Genomic DNA, 25,452 nt, shown 5'->3' with positions numbered 1-25,452 from the left:
AATAGAAATTACAAAGTATTAAACATCCTTTATTCAAATTATGGGATAAGGAAGTTTTAAAAATGAGATGTATCTAACAGATGAACATAGAACTCTAAGATATATTATATGGAAAAAAGCAAGCTGCAGATTTTTTAGGGAGTTGGGAGGACAGGAGAAGGGTTGGGATAGGAGAAGTAATAGTATTATCTGATAATAAGGTAATATCAGTAAATGTTCCTTTTTTGTCCTTAGACATATTATTTATATAATTAACTTTTTTTTTTTTAAAGGAAAGAATTAACTTTGGGATCAGGTTTGAAAAGAACTCATAGAGGCAAGAAACTGGAGGCAAGGAGACTAATTATAAAGTGATGAAAACCCAGGTAAGAGATGTAAAAGGCCTAAACCAAGATCTAGATCAAGACTGTATGAATGAAAAGCATATTTGAGAAATTAGAGATAAAAATAACAGGATATGGTAATGACTATGAGAAGGTAAGGAAAATGGAAACTAACTTCCAAGGTTCCTAACTTTTCTTTTCCAGTTTTTCTAACTACATTCTAAATGAACTATGAACTGTTACAAATGATATTAGAATCCCAGGTGGCACAGTGGTAAAGAATCTGCCTGCCAATGTAGGAGGTGCAAGAGACAAGGGTTAGATCCCTGGGTCAAGAAGATCCCCTAGAGTAGGAAATGGCAACCTGCTCCAGTATTCTTTCCTGGAAAATTCCATGGACAGAGGAGCCTGGTGGGCTACAGTTCATGGGGTTGCAAACAGTCAAATGCAACTGAGCACAGAAATAAGCTGAATACAAAGTGTGTGTGTGTGTGTGTGTGTGTGTGTGTGTGTAAATAAATGGTTTTAGGTGCAGAGGAATCACAAAGATGTGGATTTGCACCCCTACTTCCCCATTTCTTGGCTGTGGGAGCAAGTTACTTTAGCCTCTTTGAGCCTTACTTCCTTTGTCTATTAACAGGGACAGTAAATACCTCACAGAACTGTGGTAAAATTAAATAAAATAATGTGAAATGCCTAGTGGACCTTGGGCTTCTGATAAATATGCATTTCTTAAGCAAATTCATAACTGGTCAGAATATAAACTGGAATGACTTCAAAGGAAAAAAAAACTGTCATATATCAAGAATCTTAAGTATGTGTATATCCTGTATTTCCATAATAGCATTTCTGGCAATAATCCTAGGAAGTCATAGTAAACACAGAACAGGCTTTATTCACAAAAATATTCATCACAGAAATATTAATAAAGCATAAAATCTGAAACAATTTCAGTATCCAATGAAAGAGGAGCAGTTAAATAAATTAGCCAGTCAATAAAAACTATAAGATTTCTTTGAGAGCATTTATTGTTTCTCTTTCAGTTACTAAAGCAACACATGTTATCTGTGGAAAATACAAAAAATGACAAAAAATTAAAATCACCTAAAATACAAAATTTTTTGGTAATACATGAAAATAACTGACATATTAAGTTAAAAGAAAAACTCAAAACTGAAAATACAGTATGAATTCAACTTAAAAAAACATTAGACTATGTACCAAACATAGCAGTTTTTAATACGTTGTGATTCTACAGGGGCTTTATTAAAATAACTTCTACATTTTGTATACTAGACATGTATTACTTGAAAATCAGAAAAACAAAACACATCTAACAACTCTGATGTAAATCACAAAAAACCAACTGACAATGTACCTTGGATGGGGGTCCCAAATATAAATCCAATCATATAAAGAAGAAAATCAGTAGTGAGTCAATATCAGTAAAAATATACAAAAGAAAAAACCTTAAAGATCAAGTTAAATACAGGGGGCCACCGAGTAGAAAATCCGTAATAAACAAAATAAAAAATCAGAAATAAAAGTTGATGTAATACTGGCTTCTAAATATTCTACTTAAGGTGAATAGTAAAAATGCACATGTTCCCTGTTCTTGATGAACTTACAATCTAGAAGGGCAGATAAGCTATATGCTTATGTATCTACACCAAGAAAAATTAATAAATATTACAAAAGAAGTATCTCACCAAGTGATAAAGGAAGAACACTGGGATTTAGAAAGACTTAATAGAGGTGTTCTTTTCTCTTTACAGGATTTCAATGGACGACAAAATCAAAAGCAAAGGGTAAAAGGGGTATAAAACACTTAGAAAGCACTAGGAAAGCAGAGGATCAGCAAGAGTGCATGTTGTAAATATCCATTTGGCAACGCCCAGCTTTCCTTGTCTGATTCTTTGCAGGACAAGGATCCCTCTTATCTGTAATTTGGTCTCCTGAGTAGACCAGGAGGGGGCTCTGTGCAGATCTCTGGATAGGTTTATCTCCCATTGTAAATTAATAACATTACATGTGGATTTACAAATCAGTCTCAAGAGTTTGGTTAGTGAGAATCAGTTCCCTAGAGCCTGATTACCCCTGAAGACACAACCGCCCACCCCCCACCCCACCCCAGAGCTCCTGCCCTTGCAAAACTAATCGAGGTCACTGTTTAATCAGGCAGGTTTTATCCAACTGCAGAAGGGTAAAAGACACTTTAGCAGTAGGAACAGTGGGATGAGGAGGGCTTAAAAACCACCAACCTGTCAAAGGCAGTGGAAAACTGAGAAACAGCAACAGGTGTTGTGTCCCCCAGGCCTTGAGGAAGCAAAGCCTACTGGAACCCACTCCAGCTGTTGCTGAGAAAATCACTAACAGAAAATGCCATGTTAGTTACCCGTGATTTAGGCGGGTGGAGGGGAAACTAAATCAACAAGAAGAAGGTGGAGAATAGAACTAGGCAAGTGAGTACTAAAGGAGGGAATGAGTCCTTGACAGATGGAGAGTTAGTGAAACAACTCTTAGAAACAAATGCATAATAAACAAAAAAATCTGATTGTACAGTAAAGGGAGAGGATGCTGGACAAAATGACCAGTGTACAGTGTGACCACTGGTGGACACATTGTAGTCTTGAAATAAATAGAATGCAAAGACAGTAAGATAGAAGTATCAAAAATGACACACACACATAAACGAAGACAAACTTTAAAAAGCAACTTACACAAAGCACTTGAGTGCCTAAAAAATTCAATAGTGGCTCAATGTTTCAAAAACAGACCTCCTGCTGTAAGAGGAGAGTTAGGATGAAAAGTGTGTGTAGATGGCCTCACATTTAACCATTCTTTTGCACCATCTCATTTTTATTTAAAGTTCTCTAAACCATACACTGATCCACAAAACATATTCTACTGACTTTAATAAACAGTGTACTACAATATTATTCAGATTTTTATTTAGCTTAGGGATTATAAACAAGAAAAGAACACTTATGGATAATCATTAAAGGCTGACCTCCTAATTCAATTAGGGCTAAAGTTCTATGTGTGAACTTAGGTTGAGAATAAATAATATTAAATCGTACACTGCAAATTATTACATTATCTAGAAACAAACTAGACAGCTATTTTAAAGTCCACCTACTCTGAGACAAAGAGGAGAGTCTGCAGGAAGAGTTTTTTCTTTTTTTAAAAAAAAGCAGATATGCTTTCACTCCTCTTGGAAGATTACCAGACGGAAGAAATATGGTACTAGCCTTGACACTCCCACATCTATTACACCAACTCAAATCAAAGAAAAGGAGTACTTTAGAGCCCACCTTTCCTCTAGATAAAGATGAAAAAATTAAAGGGTTAAAAAAATTAAGGCAGATATGCTTTTACTCCTGTTGCAAGTTCTGGATAGCTGAGACAGGTAAGATATACATTCAAAACAATTCATGACTACTAAAAGCATAATTTAATTCTATCACATAGAAAGAAAAGGATGGTTTAGTTAATAAAATTGGTGTTGCCACAAGTGGTTCCTACTCAGTAGGAAAAGTTACATTGTCCACCACACATGCCACTTATAAAAATATTCCAGATGGACTAAAGATCTAAAGGTAAAAAAATGAAACATTAGAAAGAAAATTTGAAGAATATTTATACAGGCTCAAGGTGGCAGGGGTGAGGGTGGGTGTCTTCTTCCCAAGCAATTAAACCCAGAAGCCATTAAGAAAGGTCTAACAGACCTGCTGATAGGAACATTTTATTTTTCTATGTGGCAAAGCAACCCTTAAACAAAGTTAAAAGACAAATGAGAGAAATGATACTCTTGACAGGTAAAGGGATTAATGTGCCAAATACAGAACTTGAACAGAATAAGAAAACTTCCATTTTTTGAAACAGGCAAAAACTTGGCATAAATAACTCATAAAAGAAATGTAAGAGACTAATAAACACAGAAAAAGATCAGTGGTCATAAAAATGCTAGATACTATTTTTCACTCATCAGATTACAAAAAATGACAAAGACTGCTGACACCAGAGATGGCAAGGATGAAAAGAAACAAGCACTGCCTGCATGTGGGTCAGAGTATGAAACGCTATAATCTCACAGGAAAATAAACTGGCATTACCTAATAAAATAAAAATACATACATGTACTCCTTAACCCAACAATTTCACTCCTGGATGGCTAACCTAGAAATAAAACCATGATTACATAAAGACATATGTACAAGGATACTAACTCCATTGTAAGTGCTAAAAAATTTAAAATATCTTGAATGTCCATCATAAAGGGAAATGATTGAATAAATCATTGTATATCCATTCTATAATGTAGTTATCTAAAATGATAAGTAAGGTCATGGGTACTGATGCCCATGGTCTAACGTTAAATGGAAAGAAAAAAAAAAGACACAGGTTACAGATATTGCACAGTATGATAGCATTTGCTTAAAAACAAACAAACAAACAAACAAAAAAACCCCCCACCTTTTGTGTAGAGAGAGATGTTTTTATATTTTTGTACCAGTATTAAGAAGACACACAAGGCTTCTTCAACAAGTGAAAGCTGCTAAAGGATGCAGATTGTTGACCTTCCTGTGTATACTCTTGGCATTTTGACATTCTGCAAAATGTAAGTTTTGCTTTTATTATCCCCCAAAAGAAAAATCTATGTTTTTGTGTATCTGTGTATTTACCATGGCTACAAATGTGAAGGTCCCAAGGTCTCTGTCACTTACACGGACCAATAACGATCCAGAACACAAAGAGGACACAGCGTTAGAAAGGCATAAAAATCCATAATACTAATTTTGCAACTAGACTTTTTTTCAAATATAACAAGCCTATTTTGAAATACAAATAAAGTTACTATTACATGGAAGAGGGAAAGGAAAAAAAGATGTTTAACTACTTAATTCAAAATCTCAGTAGTTATTTCTCAGCATAGCTTTGGTGAGGAAAATGCCCAGCTATCAAATTCTTTTCAACAAAACTCTTGATCAAGATCCTAACTTATGGCTTTAGTAATGCTTTCCAAAAAAAAAGGTGGGGGGGGGGTTCATTAATGAATCAGGACTACATTTTGAAAGACTTCTGGATCAAAATTATTTAGAAAGAGGATATTAATGGAGCCTAAAATTGCAAAGTGTTTGCAATCACTTCAAAAACTCATTCATTCAACCCTCAATTACTCATCCTTAACAGGGGGCGCCCTGCCATGCATTACTCAAAACCAGGCATGCCTGAAAACATCTTAAACATAACTGAATGAAAATCTGTCCAATCACAGGCCAGCTGCTTGCAAACTCCACCCTTGAGTACAGGAAGAACACTTTTGATTGGAAGACAGTTGTGTTTACTACGGTTGTGTGGTGCAAAATTGGAAAGGCACACATGCCAAAGGTCCAAAGGAAATCTCTTTAATGAAAAAGGAAAACAAACGGATAGTTCTGATTCTATATTAGTTGTTGTCATTAACTGAACCTCATCATCACAGCAGCAATTCTTGAGCAATTTTGCAAGCTAGTAAAATATTTTAAAGGCTGAGTTTTGTTGTCGCTTTTTTTTCTCATCTATGTTCCTTGATTATACATATGAGACAAGCATAAGCCTATTCTTAAAACCCCAAACTGCCTTTGCTTCTAAATGCATACATCTCCATCCAAGACCTCAACACAGTTGTAACACTTTGCTTTGAATCACTGAAACTTTTTACTTGGTTTGAGTAACCAGTGCCATGGGCCCAGTGGCACAATTCTTCAGTATTTAGCTTAGCAGGTGTCCAGCATCTCCGTGAGCTTCAAAAACCACTGCCCTTTGGGAGCTCAGCAAACAACAAAGTGAATGGGTAGCCATTTCAGGTGCAGAGCTCATTAGCAATTCATCTGATGGAGGAAACAACTAGAACCGAAAACTTCGACTGAAAGGCTAGGACAGACTAAGTTTTTAGGTCAAAATATGGATTTAATAGTGGATCTTAACCTAAGTTTTGCATTCAAGGTGGTAAATTACTGGATCTAGGAGGGACACCTCTCCCCCAGTCTTAACCTAAAAAGCAGTCTTCTAAAGAAATCGCAAAGGAATTTAACTCCAAATCTCCTTGCTTAATCATCCTCTTCACCTTATTATATTCCTGATATCTCTTTAAAAATTCGCCCCACTAAAGCCTCATAAATGTCCAAGCAGCCTTTTTCTTAAAGCCAAAGCCAGCCGTAAGCAAAACCCAGAAGACTTCTATATGGGGCGGGGCGGGGAGTCTAAAACCACTGATCGGTAGGTAGAAAAATGAGTATCAGAAACCTGCAATGTTAACATCAAATCTTACAAAATGAATTCCCGTTTACAGCGAAAAAAATATCTGCAAAAGCAAGTTCATCAAGAAAATTTTCCTTCTGCCTGCGGATCTATCACAATCTAAAAGAATCCCCCTATTTTTCACAGCCTTATCTCAACACAGAACCTAGGGCCGCTATCAGAATGAGGAACTAAAGAGGCTTGCCAAAGTTCAAAGACAACATTTTGTAGCTACATTAACAAAAATAACGCATCACGGACACGAATGCTAGTTAAGTTCTATTACTGAACAACTTTAATCACAAAATACACCAAGACAAGTATTCAAAAGTGGCCATGCCCCAACACAAAGTTTCAAAACAAAACCTCTCCCAAGGTTTGGGGGAGTTGCCCAGCTAGGAGATAAAAAGCACCACCCAACAGCCCCATTTGGCTGCTAAGACAGATCTCAAACTTATCAAAAGCAGGCACTACGGCAGCTCCTGTCACCCAGAAGCGCAAAGACAGAGGAGTCTGAAGAGAGCTGGCCTTTCTGGAGACAGCCAGGCCGAGTCTGGCTCAGACGAGGAGGAAGTAACTGCCAGATAAAAAAGCTCTGAGCAGCTTCAACTGCAGCCTCTCGATCTCCCACAAGTGCCCACATTCCCGCCCCATTCGGGGCTCGGGGAAGAAGGGAACAGGGCGCAGGTCTCCCACGAGAGGCTGGAGACTACAGGTCCGCTTCTTCCAGGGGGCAGCGGCACACGGGCAGAACTCTAAGGGGCCCCGGAACCCAGGGTGCTAGAGCCTGCTCCTTATGAGTGTTGGGGGGGGGGGGGGACGCTGAGAAAGGGGTCGCTCAGGAGGCGGGGCCTGCCGGGTGGAGGCAGCATTTCCTAGCGCCCTGGCTGCCCCCCGGGGTAAACCGGGGCGCGCACCCCGACGCGGAAGCCATGCTGGCCAGAGCTCGGGGTGCTGAGGAGCCGGCGGGGGGCGCTGAGGAGATCTGGGGGCGCGGAACTGGGTCACCTCCACCCCACCGCCCCCTCACAAAGGCCCCCGGGGAGGCCGCCCGCAGGCCGTGCAACCCCGGCCTCGAGTGCCCGCCTCGGCCGCCACTCACCGCTAGGTCCTGGGGCACCGCCCCGCTCATGGCCCGCACCGTGCCGGCCCGCCAGGCCCGAGTGCGCAGCGCAGGCCCCGGATCTCCGCCCGCCGCCGCCGCCGCCGCCGCGGGGACCGAGGCCGAGGACGAGCCCGCGGTGTCCGCGAACAGAAGCAGCAGCCGCTTGCCCACCGGGGAGGCTGCCGCGTCCGCCATCGCCAGGGCCGGCCGGACCCGTGCTCCCGCCCGCCGCCTCCCACCACCTCCGCCGCCGATCTCCCGATCCGCCCGCAAGGCCTCCCTCCGCACCACCCGCGGCCGCGGCTCCCCCCCCCCCCCCCCCCAACAGCCACCACCAACCACCGGCGCCGCGCAGCGCCCCCCGTGGCCGGGAGCGGAGCCGCAGCCCGGGCCCCGCACAGCGCCCCCCGCGCTTCGGAGCGGGCCGGCAGGTCCGGGCCCCTCGCAGCGCTCCGCCCCAACCTCCCCGGGGCCTGCAGTGCCCCCTGCGGCAGGGAGGGGAATTGCAATTTCGGCCGGGGTGGGGAAGTGGGCGGGTCCTTCAGTCTCCCTTGGCACCATCCTGGTGCCATATTGCCCTTAGGGGGCCCCTTTATCTGAGGTTTTAGCTTACCCTCCTTGTATACCAAAGACTTTAACTGGGGTGGGTGGCTGAGGGGCAAGTTACCTAGAGAATTGATATTCTGAGATAAGAAGTTAGTGCCCCAGTACCTGATAGATTTCCAAGCCTGAAAATAGGCACTACCCTCCTGTCCTTATCTTTTAGGAAACTTCCCATTGGTCCATGGGACACAATATCTTTCTTCTCACTTGTCCATAACATGGTACCATTTCATTATATATTACCAATACTTCATAGGTCCCTTTCCAATTGACCAACGTTTTATACCCATTGTATATGATAATGCCACTCTATATTGGCTGAAGGCCAACGTGCTTCCAACATCTCAATAGTCTGACATATCCTAGTGGAGCTTCTTCCTGCTTCCAAATCAGCCAATGTTATTAAGTCCAGGTGTTTCTCAATTCAACTTTTAAGGGAACTGGAAAGAGACCAAAGTACATCTTACCATGGAAATAAGTGGAGCTGGGGACAAAGAAAACCCCACCACTCCTATCTGAATTCATAGGCATGGAAGACTGATACTCCTGTCAGAAAAGTGGCTGTAGAGAAGGGGAGATAGTGGGATATTTTTTGCCTAGATTTTTGTTTACACTGGGCAATGAGAAATCTCAGTCATTAACATTGGTCACGTTAGAGACTAGCACAAGTTCCATAATCTTATGGATGCAGAGTATACATGGAAGTAGATACAAACCAGGAAAAGATGGTATTAATCCATGATTACTACCCTAAAAGTACCCATTTCTTTCACTGATCTGACCCACAGACAATTAAGAGCAGTAGCATTCTTTCCAGACTTATGTGCCTACCTAGAAATCTGTCCATAATCTTCTTTACCTTTGACCTACTTGCCTTGTAGCAAAGGTTGGGGGCCAGAGGGAAGTACCAGTTATAGGCTTCAGTCAAAGTACAACATCCAGTGAAGCCATTCTAGAACTAACCTTATGGAGCACCAAGGAAACATTTCTTTGGATTTTTTCCTCTCCCTATTCCCTATAGTGTCCATCTTCCATAGCCAATCTGAGGCCTGATTCAGTTTTTCTTGGTTTTTCTGGGCCGAGACACCTCTTAAAACACACTCCTCACAAATTGTAATTGGTAAGAGAGAAAGAGATGAATCCATACATGACCTAGCTGCCTTGTAGATTTTCCATTAAAATTCACTGCTGGGATTTTCTCTCATGGGGAGCTCTTATTACTGTCCCACTGTCCAAAGCTAGCTTCTCACAGCACCAGACACAAGTGGTGTCTTTGTGCCTAAGCTCAGGAATGGGAAAGCAAAGACAAAAAATAAATAATTAATTCACAAATATGGCAACACTTTCATAAGCCAGTAAGTTTTCAAAGAATAAAACAAAACCCTCATAAAGTTTATATTCTTTCTTATGCTTCAGCAATGGAAAATGAAATCACACTAGCCTTCAGAGAAAATAAACAGTAGAAAAACCCAACAAAAAAACTGACCAGAAAGGAAAAAAAGCAGAGGAAAGTAAGTTTGTTCAGGCCTTAACCCTGCTCAAACAGTAGGCGAAACATAACAGCAGTTTTATACAAAGAACGAACCTGTGATTCTGAGATTCTTTAACCACATGCTATATAGCCCTACCCCCTTCAAAGCCCTTCTTACTTTGTTTCCAGGATAGAGGACAACTCCCACTCTTTTCAGGGTGTTTTTTCATCCCCTCAAAGTTCCTCCTCCAGGTAGTCAAGCCAATCCTGTCTTCTTGCACACTTCATTGGTATTCAGTGATGAGTGTCACCAATTTGAAGCAGAAAACTGGGTCGGAGGCTAAGCAACTTGACTCTTCTTGCTGCCTGGCAAGTCATTGCTACAACTGGTAAAGAAAGGCTATGCCTTAGGGACAAGAGGCTCCTGCCTAGCTCTCTAAGCAACTACACTTCACCCACACACATTGGAAGAATGCTAACGGAGGGAGAAGAAAGGGTGGAATAGAAAGGTCTAGAGAGAGAGAGTGAGCCACACAGCTTCTTTCAGCAAATGAACATTCCAAATTGAAGCATTAGGGAAAATACCACCTTCTAGAGCGAAAAAGCAGCTCTGCTGCTAGGGTAGTTTTCCAAAACCAGTATTTTCAGGATGGTGAAATTGCTGAGGTCTTTGGACTTTGAATTTTGACAACTTTATCTCCAGCTCTCCACAACAAAATGTATGAAAACTCTGAAAAGACACTCCTGGACAAGGTCCATATCACGCCTTCTCCATACTTCCCAAAGCCTACAAACCATTCTAGACAAGTTTCTAATTGCACCATCTAGCATTTCTCAGGGAGGAAGAATGGATTAATACTTGACTTCACCCTGCTGGAAGTGAGAGTGACAGGAGGTAAGAAGAGATGGCTATAAGTACCAGGGAAACAGGAGACCAAATCAGACTGCCAGAAATAACTGAGGTCTTAACAGAAGCTGGGTCACAGGATATAACTACTGTGGCTGCAAAGGGCCCAGGGACCAAATACTGTCCTCGAGGGGCAAAAGTTCAGCCATGTCATAGAAGAAGCAGCTGGAAGAGTTGCGTGGCCTTCTCCCCACTTCCTCCTTGCCTTTCTTTGTGAAGAAAGGAAGACAACACTGTAGTACACAAGGTTGCTTGGGAAAATGGATTATTCTAATAAAACTTTATTTTTTCAAACACAGCCACAGAGGCAGGACCTCATGTTTAACACACACAGACTTATGGATTTTTTTTAATATAAAACAAAGTTTACGAAAAAATTTTTCCACTTTTTGTATTTGTAATCCCATTAGCACAGGGACTTTGGCAGCAGGTGGGAGTGAAGGGCAGCTGGAGCTGCCAGTGGGCAGTCACCGGGCACAGGAGGAGAGCACCAGCCTGGGAGTGGCTTCACTCACACACGCAGGAATACTCACCTACTGATCAGCCACACCACACACACAACACAGATGCAGATGTCTACCCAGGGTCAACCACTGCAGAGGTGTGTTCCACTCTGGGTAAGCCCAATATGTGAAAATCCAAATTGTCAAAACAGCTAAAGTAGAGGGAGGTTGCTTGCTTTACAAAAGAAGCAATCACAGGCTGCTTTTAAATGGTCAGCAGTCCAAATGCTTTGAAAAATAGCATTTGGTTTATACAGATCTACCATGTAAAGCAAAATAAACCACTTCTCGAAAAGGCTTGTCCAAGGGCCACAGGTACTTAGATTAGGAAGCAAAACAATAGTTCCAGCTAGTTTAACTTTCCAGATCTTAAAGTAATGGAATTCAAATATGGCATCTATAGACCTTCTCCCTTAGGGATGGTGCCCTAGGGTTTTGAGGAAGCCAGGGTGGAGGCAGAAATTATTGCCCTCACTTCTTCAGCTTTGGGCCTGCAGAGAACCCCCTGACATTACCAGTGGCCTATTGTAAGCTGGCACAATCTGCAGCAGAGCCCAGGCATGAGGATGGCCCAGGAGGAAAAGAAGCTGGCACCAGGGAAATTATGGCCTAAAGAGGGAGAAAAGAAAGGGGAGGGATAAAACCAAGGAGGGGCAACTCCTGGGCTCACAGTTTCCTTGGATTCTCCAGAGAACCTCTCTCAGGCCCCTACAGACCTGGTAGCTCACTGGTAACTCGTGCAAACTAGCAGGTGAAGGGAAGGAGTCCTGGAGGGGTAGAACCTCTAAAGGCAGGAGGCTGAAGAAGACATAGCCATCTCCTCCGGAGTGGAGGCAAGGATGCTAGGGCCTCACTGATGCTCCTATCTAGCATGTGGGAGACCCAGAAAACCATAAGTTCAAATCCATAAGGAAGAAAACACATAGGTCCTCTTTCCTAACATGAGCAACTGGTTCCTACAAAACCCTGGGAAAATGCCCTTCTTCAAAGCCGGACAAAGCCTCAAAAGCTATTATGGCAGCAGCTTCAGTATGCATCTCCCCGGAGCCAGCCCTATAGAGCTTCTGAAATCCTTAAACCCATCAGTGTGGCCACTGAGACCTGTTGCTGAGCCCAAGTTGTGGGTGTGAAACAATAAAAGAAATTCAATCCAGCAACAACAAACTCCCAGCTGCTTCTCAGTCTGCTTTACACATCCTCAGCCAATCCCTCAGTGAGCCTCAACCTCCCTGAGGTCTCTAAGGGCCAATTAGAGGCAAATAAACATTTCCTGGCAGGAGTGGAAGATGAGCAAACTCATAAATGCTGACATCCCCTTCCTCTTTCTCAACCAACTCAGAAAAAATGGCTAGGCCTGGATCTTATAACAAGTTTCTCTACAGTCTGCTTCCAAAGGGCAGTGCTGGGGTGCACTCACCTATGCCTGCTGGGGACTGAACACTACTTCTGCTGCAGGTCAGCCTCCATACAGGGGCTTCCTTCCTTCTTCTTGACCCTCAAAGGGCAGAAAGTAAGAGGGAAAAGAGGTCCCATCAGTAGGAAGGGAAAGAAAGAGATGGAGCCCTTCAGCCCTGCCTTAATTGCCCACATGTGCTTGCATCTACTTAGTGACTGAGATAGGCAACTTGTATCCAGCCTTGGCAATCTGATAAGAAAAAAAAGCCAGCTCAGAATCAATATGCAGCGCCCTCTCCAGCCAATACTAGATCTATCTAGGGGAGGTATGGGCCTGAGGAAAAGACCATTAGTTGAGGACCCCCAAATAGAATCCTTTGCAGAGCCACTGTTGCTAACAGATTACAAGCTTGCTTCCAGAGCTCCTTAGAACCCCGACTCCTAGAACAAGCCTGCTGTCCCATGAAAACCTAAGATCCTGGGAGTACTGTGGTGCTCTGCTGTTAGGTTTCAACTGCCTTCCTTCCCTAAAGCTACCCAAACACACCTTTCCTCGAGCACTCTCATGCACTCACACACTCTCACACAATTTCTCCAAGGAGGCTGAATGAACCCCCCACCCTGGCCAAATTCTAAGACACAAGTGCCCTTTGAAGCAAAGGGGCTAGTGAAATTCCCCGAGCTGGGGTCGGCAGACCCCTTCCATCCCTGCCCATTGCTTTCTCGGTGGCAGGGATACTCACACTCAGGGCCGCCATGGGAAGGGTCTGCTCTGGGGCTGTCCCTCCCGCCACCAGCTCCGTTTATCTTGTCCCGGCCAGTCTCTCGGCATAGTCGAGCTTCCTGGAGCGAGAAGATTTCCGGCTGCCCTGAGTCGGAGCCCTCCATTCACCCCCATTCCCAGGCTGGGCCCCCAGCCTTGGGACCTCGACACTTGTTAGTAGCCATAAGAGAGTCAGTCTGTGTGGCCCCAGGAAGTAGCCTCTCAGTTTTAGTTCTCCTCAATCAGATTCAAGTCCAGGTCCCCAAAGTCCTGCTGGCACAGTGTCCGCTTGCTTAGCGCCTGCCGCCCCCACCGCACGGCCCCCTCCTCTTCCTCTTCGCTTTCACTCAGCACCTGGGAGGAACCCCCAATGGGGCTGCAGGAAGCAGAGAGGGGTGGGGGGCTGCAGGCCATGAACCACGGTGGAGAGATACTGCTGCCTTCCCGGGCTGTTTCTTGGAGACAGAGACCTCCTGAGTATGGTTTCTGTCAAACAAAACAAACAAACAAACAAAATTAAGGCAAAGAGAGATGTTAACTTCCCAGAGAATCCTGCCCAAGCTGTATTTCAAAGTACCCCTCTTGGTTACCCTTGAAAGCAGGAGTCCTATGCGTTAGGGTGAGGTCATGAACTCCGAGATAAAATTTTGAAAATTCAGTGTACATGCATATTTTTTTGAGGAAAAGAGCCCATAGTTTCTATCAGATTCAAGATTAGAAGCCTGTTTATAAACTTCATGTGTGTAGGAGTACTGACTGACAGCTTGTTTCACTCCTATATTGCCAGTGCCTAGTCGGAGTCTGTTAAGTAGTAGGTATTCAATAACATTTGTTGACTGCTTGAACGAATGACTATGAATAAGTAAGTCCTCAAAGCGGTTTATGACCCAGTGGTCCCAAAGAAGAATATGAAAAGAGTGGGCAAGTGCCTACAACTGTACTCATACTGGGAAGACAAAAAACATTTGTTGAGTGAATGAATAATGCAGCAGCCTATTTTGCTTAAGCCCTCCCAGGCCCACGTGAATCAGTGAAGGGCAAGGGACAAAACCAGCCTTGCATGAGAAGGGGCAGGGCACTAATGATGGGGCTTTTCTGAGCCATGCATAAAGAGGGAAGATGCCTCCGGTAGGACAATCTGGGATCTCTGTTGGAAGGTTTAACATGGGTCCACTGAGTTTCTCTGCAACTCCCAGAACTGAAGAATTTCACAGGACTTTCAATGCTAAAACCAGGATAATCCTGGGCAAATTGAGATGGTAGACCACCCTTAGCCAAGGCTCAGGCAGACAGGAGTGCCAGGAGAGGCCATGTCAGGAGGGCCCGGAGCTAGAGGACACCTTACAAGTGAAAATGGAACAGTCTTCGCTACTCCCATCCCAGCTTCCCTGGTCTTGCCAGTCCCACCTGATTCATCTTGTCAAAGTCCAAGGAAGGCCGCAGCCGCCGAGGGTCCTCCTCATGGCGCCGCTTGACCCCAGCTTTGCGGGCATCAAGATCACAAGGCTGTGAGCGGCTTCGGGGAAGATTGCGCAGGCCTCGAGGTCGCCAGGGCAGCTCTGGGGAGGATGCAGGGGAGCTCCGGGCAGAGGGCAAGAAGCGGCTTGCCTGTGGGCCCAGGCTGGGTGACAGGGAGAAGCGGCGCTGGGGTGGGCAAGGTGACAGGGACTCAGCATCACTCTCCCAGGAGCCACTTTGTGGGGAGGCGGCAGAGGGATGAGAGGAATCTTGGGCTAGGGCTAGGCTGAAGAAAGGGGGGCTGTAGGGTCTGTGGGCTGGGGCACATTGAGAAGAGGCACTGGGAGCTTGGAGGAACCTGAGGCTGGAGACCCGCTTTGGGGGGCTCTGGTGAGGCACCTGTGGCCCACCCCCTCCACCACTGCCCCGGTGCTTGATGGGAGTCCACAGCTTGGAGGGGGCGGGCCGCCACACTGGCTGCCAGCGAGACAGGTCCACGGGCACTGAGAGTGAGCGGCAGTGCCTCTTAGATGGAGGGGCAGGGGGCACAGGAAGCTTTTCTGGGTCTGGGGGCTCAGGGCTTAGGACTTGGGAGAGGGACTGCTCCTGTGGGGAACTTCCTGGGCTGGGTGGTCTGAGGTGCAGGCTCAAGCCTGAGGGGTGGTAGCTGAGGTTGAGGCTATCCTGGAACTCGGCACAGGAACAGTGGGGCAGGCCCCTCCAGGAAGCACCTTCTGGAAGGCATTCATAATAAAGATAGAATTAATGATAGCTAATATATTTTCAAAAGCTTACTATGTGCTACAAAACATAGTGAGCACTTTATGTGAGGTTTCCCCTAAACTTCATGAGTTAGGTACTATCACTACCCCCATTTCACAGATGAGAGAAGTTCCATAACTTGCCAACAGTTATACAGGAATCAAATGACCAAAGCAGGGTTCAGAACCAGATCTGTCCGATGCTAAAGCTAGGTCTTTTACCCAGCAGACTATAGTGCCTCCGTTATGAGGAACCACCTGAAACTAAAAATGTAGAATCATAAACTGCCTGCGAATCCCTGTCAAAGGTAGAATGAGTCAAGAGAAGCAAAGGTGTGTGTGCCATGCTCACCTTTCACTCCACTCCACCGAGCTCTTTGCTCCCCCAACCCCCAAGCCCTGAGTTGCGGAAACCTGGCCTACACTCTCCGTCCTTAGCCTTTACCTTTCCTATGTGTCAAAGCATCAAGCAGGTAAGAGATCATTTGTATTCCTAGTGAAGGCAAGGGTGGGGAGGGTACAGTGGGAAAAGCCTTTGATGGTGCTTGTGTTCCTCTGGGTCTGGCCACCCACAAGGAAACACTCAACATACTTACATGGTAAGATCTTCTAGCCTTATTATGATTAGTTTAAAAAGAAAGTTCCAAATATACAGAATGCAACCTTTTGTGTTAAAAGAGTGGGAATAAAAAAAATTTTAATTTATATTTGCTTCTATTTGTAAAAAAAAACAAAAACAAAAACTCTGGTTGAATAGACAAGAAACTAATAACAGGAATTACTTTTAGGGAGGTGATAGAAGCTAGGTAGATAGAAAAGGAAGGGGGACTTTTTTCAGATTAACACTTTTCCTATTTAAAAAAATTTGAAATGTGACTGTATTCCCTACTCAAAAAATTAGATTACAAAAGTTCCTACAAGGCTAGAATAAGAGCAAGGTAAACAGATAACTCCCATACTGGTGCAATAAAATGGAGACAAGCACCAATCTCAGAAGCTGACCCTGGTAAGAAAATTGTGGAGGCAGGCTAGTTAGACCTGGTTATGGAAAACCAATAAAAGAAACATGTGGATGGAGGCATGGCATACACACAAATGTACACATAATGTCTTACCAGACACAAGCTGGAAAGGGTTCCCACAGTTGGAGATGTCTGCATGATCAGGCAAAGGCTAAGAGACACAGAATATCCATCATGATTCAAGATCAGGACAGAGTTCCAGGAAGCCCTTTCAGCTCCCCTCTGCAATTCATGGGCTATAGGGATATTAGGGACATCTAAGTGTTCTCTTATCCTCTCAAAGTTAGTAAAATAATTCACATCTTCCAGTATCTCAAACCTTTCTCCACCCAAATTTTAGTGGCCCTTCTCTTAACAGTAAAAAAAATCCCTGCCCTCTTCCTTTTGGGCTGGGTTTTGAGCCTTTAGTGGGCACATCTAGTACAAGTACGATAATTCATACAACACAGGACAAGGCTGAAGTAGTAACAACAAATAGCCTAAGAAAGGGCGAGGGGGTCTTAGAGAAGTGGGAAGACTGTCTTTTACCAGACTGATGCTGAAGCGTGTGCATTTCAGCTCATCCAGAGTCTGCTTCTGTAGCTGCTCAGTGATCAGGGTTATCATGATTCTCCCCGGGATTTGACTTGCACACTTTGGAGCAAATGATGGATGTCTTCCCTGTTGTTCTTCCAGACCTCACTCGTGAGCTGTCTTCTGCCACTGCAGCACCATTCTAGCACCATTGGGACTTCCCTCTCCAGTCATGCCTGCTGAGTCTGCCAATTACAGATGGATCAGCCCCAAGTGATATTAGAGATGTACCTACTCCAGAGATGGAAAATGCAAGGCACACATACCCCAGCATCCCTATGTCAGGCCTCTGGCACACATCATTAACTGATCACAGCTCTTTCCGGCTAAGCCTAAACATAGCCTCAGAAACAGTCTCAACTTGGCACTCCGGATAACCAGTATAATAAAATGGAGTTAGCAAGCAAGTTGAAACCTATTTGCCACTCCTAACCTGGTTCGTGCTCTGCTCTGCCTACCCAAAATACCAGCACCACGAGCTCAGACGAGAGAAATGCCTACATCGTTATCTCCATCCTGATTAGTCCAATATTTTATCTTCCAGTCAAAAGCAAGAAGAGGTAGCCTCTTCCTAAACTACAGAAATAGTAACAGTGCACTGGTTATAGGAATGACTTTCTACTTCAAACCAGAGTAAACAAGGTATTATATTCTCCTTTATCCTCAACAGCTGATATTATTGTTCTCCAACAGATACTGTACATATTCTCTTATAAGAAGACAAGAAAATGCTACCAGGGTAATTCCATTCACATTTCAACTCTACAGATGTTAAAAACAACAACTCTAACTTCATTCAACTAAGTTTTTAGCCTGATTTGACTCAAAGACCATGAATACAATTAATCAAGACTCTTTCTCATGGTCAATTACAGTAGAAGCAAACTAATTCTATCAGAGAACAGGCTTCAAGCCCACACAATTGCCTGAGGGACCTCAATCAACGGAGGAGGGAAGTTAATCTAACATTTCCATACTGTTCTGCCTATTCCCAGAAATGACCAGCAGGCAGACAGCAATCAGACAGTGTAAGTAGCATTTGCTAGCAAAGAGAACTAACTATCAAGAAATCAAATCTGGATCCGATTTGCTGTCATGGTCTTGGCAAATCATCAAACTTTTCTTTCCCTCAGTTTACCCATATGAAAAATGGGCAGAATAATCTTAATCTGTCACAGGGATAATATAATAATGCAAAATATCAAACATAAGAAGTATACCACTTGGCCTGAACAAATCAGAAGTCCACACAGACTGCTGTTTCTCACCCTTCCTATTTGTTGCTCTATAAAGCCTCAGGGTGCTACAAGTGATAATATTAAGATGAAGAAGGCAATTGGGTTGGTTTATTTGGCTGGATATCAACCTCCCTCACTCACATGCCAAGAAAAGCCCAAAAGGCTTGACCTTGAGGGCAGATAACTTTCAACCCTGGCCAAAAAAAGGGGGGGGGGGGCGGCGGCGGGAATCCTCTCTACTCGATTTCCACCTCAGAGGGAGGCAGACCACAAAGAGAAGCAAAGAAACACACTTCGATGTACTTGGAGTTTAAGCAAAAAGGAGGCAGGAGAAGTCAACCACCACTATAGTTAAATAATATTTTCATGCATAATTATTATTACCACCCTGAAGTTCCAGTTTCCTGAGCACTCCCTTCAGCCGCTTCCCCCATTCTTGTAGGAGAAGCTAAAGCTTGTATCACTTCTGCTCTTGGTTTCTTAACTCTGCCCTCAAAGACCAACCAGAGAGGAAACCTAAGGCAGGCTTTTACCCTCAGAGACCCCAGGCCTCAGGCTGACCAGCCATGAGAAGCAGGGAATAAAGCAAACTCTTTCAAGGTTTTCATGAGGCATTTGGCCAAATAGCAAACTTCCAGTCCTCTCTGAGAGTGATTTTGTGTTTTTCTGCATTTTAATTGTTGGGATGTGGCCACACACGGCAGTAATTAGAACAATGCAACTACCACCACGCAACTGATACTTTCAGTCTGAGTTTCCTAAAACAGGCCAGGCTGAGAGGGGGAACAGAACGGAAGCCATAAGGAATCAAACCAGGACACAAAAGAAGGCAAACCAGCTCCGCGAGGGGCCTCCTCTTTCTCAGGCAGGCAGAGAAAAAAGTGTAAGAAGCCCTCTCTTGCTGCCTTCCTTCCCCTTCCATTTTGTGCATCTGAGGGGCACAGACAGCCCTGAGTTCGTTCACTAAACAAGTTAAAACTTCTCAGCTTAACAACTGGCATGGGGCTAAGCCCAACACAGAGCAGCAGGCCGCTAGGCCCTCCCTCAAACCCCACCAGGCCCAACTCTCAATCCAGGCTTTCTCTGCACCATCACCTGTCCCTCAAATAAAGGTTGGACCCCCACCCCACTGGGTGGCGGTAACCCCTGACATAAGGGTTTCAGGGATGCTGAGGTTGTGCTGGAACCTGGATAACCTAGGATCAAGTCAGGCCAAGGAAGAAAAGAGTCAAAAACCCCTGGAGACCTTCCCCCTAGGTCCCAGTCCCACAGCTCTGGGGGAGACTGAAGAAAAACATGAGGCAGGGAGGCACACGAACAGGTATGTGGGGACCTGACTGCTTTTTCTCCATATGGCACCGGTGGGCATAGGGGTGACAAGTGGGAGCACCCCTCCCCCCACCCCAGTGAAGAAGCAAAAGGCTAGGCCCCCCTCTCCAATCTTAAACCTCTCCATCGGTTGCTCTGCCTGTCCCCGCGGGGTGGGGCATGGGGCGTCCGCTAGCCCCTCGGGGTGGGGGGGAGGGCGCCAGGGCACGCTCAGTGGGGCTGTCGCTCGCCTGTTCCCAATCAGCTCCCATCATCTGGCCGCGGGGAAGCGAACTCAGGACACAGGGGACGGGAGGGTCTGGGACTTAACACTCCGCCACCCCCTCCCCCACCGGGTCCCGTGCTCTCCCCGCGGAGGCGGCCAGCAAGGCCCTGCCTCGCGGGCGGACGGGCTGGGGGAGGGGAAAGAGGGAAGGAGGGAGGGACGGTCTAGGTGCCCGCCCCGAGGCCCCAGCACCACCTGCCCTCCGCCACCTACCGCGGCTCCTCCAGTTCCCAGGGCCGCGGCCGGAGCAGCTCTGAGCGCTCGGTTCGCCCCACGGTGCCCTTAAAAGGCGCCGGCGTGAACCAACGGGCCCCTGAGGAGAGTGGAGAGATCGCTCGGGTTGGGAGAACCCCCCTGAACCATCCGTGGAGGCTCGAGCCCCGCGTCGTTTTTCTCGCAAAGTCTTTCTTGGCTAGCGCCGTCGGAAAGAGGCCGGGCTCTTTGATTTAGCGATGAGGGTGATTTCCTCCCTAGGAAGTCACCCCCTGCAAAATATTGCAGAAGGTGGACTGGGCCAGTCGAACGCAAATCTCGAAACCCGCGGGGGAGGCCGTGTTGGTCGAAGGTAAACAAAGCCATTGCCCCCGCCCTCTGTTACTACATCTGTCCACGTACGCCCCCCAACTCGATTTCGGCAGCATAACGGAATTAGCCAGGGTTCCTCTCACCTGTTTTCCTGCCCCCACTCTCTACGGCCTCCGCTCTGAAGGAATTCCCCTTCCCCCAGCAGAGGACCCGTCCATGTCGTGAAGGCTTCTGGGAGGCGTAGTCCAAGCGCCGATTAGGGCCTGCTCTGAGTCCCAGGAGCCCCTCTTCCAGCTGCCGGATCGGCTCGAACCTTATAAACCCAGGACCTGTAACGGTTGCGGGCCGTTTCCACTTGTTTGTGTAGCTAGCTGTCACTCAAAATACTGTAAATCCGACGAGGGCCCAGGGCTGTTCACTCCTTCTCCTCTCTCTATGCCCCCACCCCCCAGCAGGATGAGGTAATGGGATTGTGATTATGACATCATAGGCGGTTCAGTTGCTTGCGTGGGGGAGGGGGGAGAAGGGAAAGTAAGGTGGTTACAGCTGGACCACTTTCTTTAAACCTTTCTGGGATGGAGGAAACAGGTCGCTGGGGGAAAAGATATTGATAGCGCTATATTTCCTCTTCAGGAAGAAGAAACCACCTTTTATTAAATCTCCATCGCTACCACTACCTTCTACTCAGCCAAAGTTTAAGTCCTTTTTCAAGAGACTGAATGTAGCAGTTGGTAGGTGAAGAGGTTGTGGAACGGCTAGGTGGTTTCTGGCTCTTAAGTAAATTTGAGTATCAGCTATCAAAGAAGGTTTAGACAGAGGGTAAAACATGGGAAAAGGAGAGGTTTTAAACAATGCCTTCGTGTTACGATCTCTTTGTGGGACAGAGTTTTAGATTTTTAATAAGTTGAAAAGTAGAAGTACTGCAAGTAATCTTCACTATTACATTCAGCAAGAAGTCCCCTGAAAGACACGTTTTCCCTAAATATTTTATGCACCACTGAAGTCTGGGACAGATAAGTAATTGTGACCAGCTCAAAGGTAGAGGCAATGGTGGGAATCTTCCTCAGAAAGACAGGGAAGGCAGGAGTGACCAAATCTGCAAACTGAAAAAGAAGAGTAAAGGGAAAGTGAGGTACTTATCAAGAAAATACCTGGAGCAGGGGGGTGTGATGGGAGATACACTGCACATTTGTTTGCCCTGCACATTTCCCCTTGGCAAAAGAAGGGGCAGGGACCATGAAGTGTAGAGGAAACGGTTTCCAGTAATTGCTGCTATGGAGCGCTTATGTGCCAGGCACCGTGCTGCATACTTTAAATATGTATTCTCATTTTTGTTTACAATCATCAAATGAGAGAAAATTTCCTTGTTTGACAGATGAAACAGCAAGAGAGGTTAAGTAGCTACCCATGTGGTGGACAATGGTCATATTAAAAAGCTGTCTGAGACTCTAAAGCCCTTGGTCTTCACCACTAGGTAAATCTCCCTTTTTATTTAATAATAAAATATCATGCTTACTAAAGATAAGTGATTGAGTATAAGAAGTTAGCATTGGCACATTTGCAAAACATTGAAAGAAACTGAAACACTTAAAACAACCAAACCCTGCAAGTCAGATTTCAGGTCTTGATTCAAAGGAAAATGACACCCATTTCATCAAGTATAAAACAGTGTCCCCAGTGCAGCCCAGCCTCTTCCCCATTTCTAACTACAACTAGATCTCTTTATGCCACTTTTGGTTCAAGGTTTTCTGTTTTTTTTTTTTACTCACGTTCTGCATATTTCCCCCCCTGCTGTTCCATTTTCCTTCTTTTGTTCTTGGGCTACTACCTTGAACCCTATCATAATTGTGACCTCCTGGGCTAGACCCCATCTCTGACCCCGCTCCAGTGGGTTTCAGCAGAGGATACTACCTGGGCTCCTTCCTAGTCTTCATCCTGATTCTCTGAGGGTTCCAGGGCCTGGAGCCAGTCATCCAAAGGGGTGGAATCCATTGGCTCTAAGGGATTGTCCATTCCGCACCTAGGAAGGCAGCAGAGTCAGAGAAATGTGCACTTCAGTCAGGCTCTCCCTTTTCAGCCAGTGAAAGTGAAACCTCTGCAAAGTGGGGAGAGATAAGGCTTAGTCCACCACTCAAGGAAGGAACAAGGAATAGTGCACACACCCCTCAGCCTGCAGAGGCTGGCTGGGAGGGTCCCAGGAATGTAGGGCTCTTCTCCACTTCCTGATCTGGGCATCCCAGGAGCGACGGCTGTACCTCCTGTTCTTGTTTGGTGTTTGAGGGTGAAGTCCTGGCTGTCGCTGTGCCCTGGCAATGACAAATGTGTCAGACTAAGGTCAAGGCCAAGGGGCACAGCTTATTGCTTATTATGGTGAATTTTCCAGGCAAGAGTACTGGAGTGGTTGCCATTGCCTTCTCCATTATGGTAAATTAGGAGACTCATTAGGGATTTTCTGAGAATGAGGTAAGATCAATGTCCTTAATTCAAAGAAAATGTTTAAATTAGATTAAACATCAAACTTCCCAACTGTCTAATATTCTTTCTTCTGGGTAAGCTAAATTAGATATTCCAAGTCCCTCATTAGTCAAGATAGATACAGAAGAAAGTATTTGACATCTCTTTAAAACATATTCTACCTTTTCATTCATTAATTTGTATATATGCTTGTAAGCTTACATGTAATTAGGCAGGTATGTTGTAATTAACAGTCAGATGGAGGCATGGGCCTTCCCAGGTGGCACTAGTAGTAAAGAACCCTTCTGCCAATGCAGGAGATGTAAGAAATGCAGGTTCAATCCCTGGGTCAGGAAGATCCCCTGGAGGAGGGCATGGCAACCCACTCCAATATTCATGTTTGGAGAATCCCACGGACAGAGGGAATCCCCTGGGGCTGGGGTCCATAGCGTCCTAGTTACCCATGACCCAGTATTCATGGCCAATCTTGTTTCATCTATATTCACCACCACTCCCACGGGATTATTTAAAAAGCAAATCCCCAGCTGAAGTAACTTATCATACACGCACATGGAGGCATGAGGTGAAAATGGAAGAAAAAAAATTTACTAGCAAACACGAATAGAGCTTTGAGAAGTCTTATAGGCCAAGTATAACTTGTTCCTTTTGAAAAAAAAATCTTGGAAATGTATTTGGGGGACTAGATTACAGGATAATTTAGTAATGTTGCAACTTTGTGGGAGCATTCAGATTTTAGTATCTTTCCATCACCTGACATTGAACAAAAACCATGTGGTTGACACTCTTTGTGACTACCCACAACTGCACTCACTTGGGGACCTGCTGCAGAAAGCACTGGTAACCAGGTGTGCACTTGCCATAATCTATCTGCTTTTGCCGCCGCTGTAGAACAGTTGCATCTGTCTCTAGCTCCCACCTATAAAGATGTAGACAGTGGTCCCATGAAGTGTTATGATAGTCATCAAAGCAGAAACCAGCTCTTCCTACATTCCCTTAATCTCCAGCCTGATTGTCAAACTTACCTGGCATGGCAGGGCTCTGTACTGACTCCCACACTCATCATCTCCATCTTGGAGGATAAAGACTCTTCACACACCTTCTTTCTGGGGAAGCAAATTCTACAGATGAAAAGGGTATTAGGATAACACCCAGCTAACTATACTATACCTCTCAGCCACTACACTACCAAGATCCTGGCACCAGATAAAGGTTGTATTCCTAACTCACTGTCTCTCAAAGATAAAGGTTGCATTTCTAATTTGTTTCTCAAAGTGTGGTCTGTAAGCCATTTCTATGGGTAGCTTATGGGTGCCTTGATAATTCCTCAGCCCCACTCTAGACCTATTGAATTATCATTTTGGTAAGTTATCTTTTAAAGAGCTTCCAAGGTTATTTTAAACATTTTTTATTATGGAAAATTTCAAATATGCAAAGATAATAGCATAATTCTCTGCTACTCAAAGTCTGATCCCCAGACTAGCTGCATTAGCATCAGCTGAGAACTTGTTAGAAGTGTAGAATCTTGGTAACCAGATCAACTGAACCAGAGTATGCATTTTAGCAAGATCCACAGGTGATTAGTATAAAGACTAAACTTTGATATTACTGGATATCATGGACCTCCTAGTTACCCGTGACCCAGTACTCATGGCCAATCTTGTTTCATCTATACTCACCACCACTCCCACAGGATTATTTAAAAGCAAATCCCCAACATTAATAATAAATTCTTAATACCGTCTAGACAGAGGATGAGAGAGATGGTTGGATAGCATCACTGACTCAAGGAACATGAGTTTGAGCAAACTGCAGAAGATGGTGAAGGACCAGGGAAGCCTGGCGTGCTGCAGTTCATGGAGTCCCAAAGAGTCAGACACAACTGAACGACTTAACAATAATAACCACCTAGTCAATGTTCAAATACCCATAAACAACCAAAGTTTAGGATCCTTTGGACTCTGATAAGGATTATGCCATGAGATGATTCTACTTTGCTTGAAAAGAAATTTCTTTTACCTCACAAACATAGTGTCTCAGATGCTGCGCGCTTAAAAGGGTCACGGACCCAGGAAAGCTCTTGCAAGGGGCCAGTGCTACTCATCATAAATACACACACCTGTCTTGCCGCAACATCTGCCACACTGGCTGCTAATGTTCCACCTATAGGGGAAGGCTAGCAAAAATAAGGAAAGGTCCACGTAACGGCACGAGAAAGAAGCAAGGGAAAAAAAACACAATCCATTTAAAACACCCTCCCACATAAATGAATTCCTCCAGGTATTATCCTAGGGAGTGGTGGTCGCTGCTGCTGCTGCTAAGTGGTCGTCGCTAGCAAGGTGCAATTTAAATGTCCCGGGGTTGAAGGGGCTGAGGGGGCCAAAGGAAAGGAGAGCTCAGAAAGGGTGTGGTGATTGGCCAGAGGAAGAGCCAATGAGGCGCCAAGCTCCCTATGGG

At 45.0% G+C, this 25,452-nt stretch overlaps 3 protein-coding genes across 14 annotated transcripts in view; all 3 read right to left on the bottom strand.

Annotated features, from left to right (window-relative positions):
• Nucleotides 1–8,023, bottom strand: part of KDM3B (lysine demethylase 3B) — a 57,751-nt gene extending 49,728 nt beyond the window's left edge. For both annotated transcript variants that reach the window (XM_086411811.1, XM_086411812.1), the window contains exon 1: nucleotides 7,708–8,023. In XM_086411811.1, coding sequence (XP_086267937.1) covers nucleotides 7,708–7,905 — 198 coding nt within the window. In that variant the 5' untranslated portion in view covers nucleotides 7,906–8,023. The remainder of the gene's footprint in view (nucleotides 1–7,707) is intronic.
• Nucleotides 8,024–10,939: 2,916 nt separating this feature from the next.
• On the bottom strand, nucleotides 10,940–20,997 carry FAM53C (family with sequence similarity 53 member C). 3 transcript variants are annotated; one of them, XM_086411824.1, is made up of 5 exons: nucleotides 20,667–20,997; nucleotides 17,122–17,351; nucleotides 16,687–16,744; nucleotides 14,760–15,544; nucleotides 10,940–13,838 (listed from the first exon to the last, which is right to left on the bottom strand). In XM_086411824.1, the coding sequence occupies exons 2-5, from the start codon at nucleotides 17,197–17,199 to the stop codon at nucleotides 13,581–13,583; spliced, it is 1,179 nt and encodes a 392-aa protein (XP_086267950.1). In that variant the 5' UTR covers nucleotides 17,200–17,351; nucleotides 20,667–20,997; the 3' UTR covers nucleotides 10,940–13,580. The 3 variants fall into 3 exon arrangements, with proteins under 3 accessions (XP_086267950.1, XP_086267949.1, XP_086267951.1); XM_086411823.1 differs by lacking the exon at nucleotides 20,667–20,997 and adding an exon at nucleotides 20,212–20,253; XM_086411825.1 differs by lacking the exon at nucleotides 20,667–20,997 and adding an exon at nucleotides 19,964–20,138.
• Nucleotides 20,998–21,144: 147 nt separating this feature from the next.
• LOC147369439 (oocyte-specific histone RNA stem-loop-binding protein 2-like) lies at nucleotides 21,145–25,419 on the bottom strand. 9 transcript variants are annotated; one of them, XM_086411831.1, is made up of 6 exons: nucleotides 25,015–25,380; nucleotides 24,021–24,101; nucleotides 23,810–23,914; nucleotides 22,686–22,829; nucleotides 22,435–22,543; nucleotides 21,145–21,626 (listed from the first exon to the last, which is right to left on the bottom strand). In XM_086411831.1, the coding sequence occupies exons 1-5, from the start codon at nucleotides 25,023–25,025 to the stop codon at nucleotides 22,447–22,449; spliced, it is 438 nt and encodes a 145-aa protein (XP_086267957.1). In that variant the 5' UTR covers nucleotides 25,026–25,380; the 3' UTR covers nucleotides 21,145–21,626; nucleotides 22,435–22,446. The 9 variants fall into 9 exon arrangements, with proteins under 9 accessions (XP_086267957.1, XP_086267955.1, XP_086267963.1 ...); XM_086411829.1 differs by having other exon boundaries at nucleotides 24,021–24,116; nucleotides 25,115–25,352; XM_086411830.1 differs by having other exon boundaries at nucleotides 21,396–21,626; nucleotides 25,115–25,402.
• Between the last annotated feature and the right edge of the window lie 33 nt (nucleotides 25,420–25,452).

Source organism: Bos grunniens, chromosome 7 (genome assembly GCF_055505025.1).
Source record: "Bos grunniens cultivar Pamir isolate PY7600 chromosome 7, Bosgru_T2T1.0, whole genome shotgun sequence".
NCBI classification, from domain to species: Eukaryota; Metazoa; Chordata; class Mammalia; order Artiodactyla; family Bovidae; genus Bos; species Bos grunniens.
This window is presented reverse-complemented; position numbering and strand designations above follow the sequence as displayed.

Coding starts and splice junctions, on each gene's coding strand:
- FAM53C (XM_086411824.1), bottom strand. CDS start 17,199: ATGATAACCCTGATCACTGAGCAGCTACAGAAGCAGACTCTGGATGAG. Junction 15,545..16,686: donor CCCTTTCCAGCTTGTGTCTG/GTAAGACATTAT, acceptor AATGCCTTCCAG/AAGGTGCTTCCTGGAGGGGC. Junction 13,839..14,759: donor ACTTTGACAAGATGAATCAG/GTGGGACTGGCA, acceptor TTTGTTTGACAG/AAACCATACTCAGGAGGTCT.
- LOC147369439 (XM_086411829.1), bottom strand. Junction 22,830..23,809: donor TTTCTGCAGCAGGTCCCCAA/GTGAGTGCAGTT, acceptor TGTCATTGCCAG/GGCACAGCGACAGCCAGGAC. Junction 22,544..22,685: donor CAGCCTCTGCAGGCTGAGGG/GTGTGTGCACTA, acceptor CTGCCTTCCTAG/GTGCGGAATGGACAATCCCT.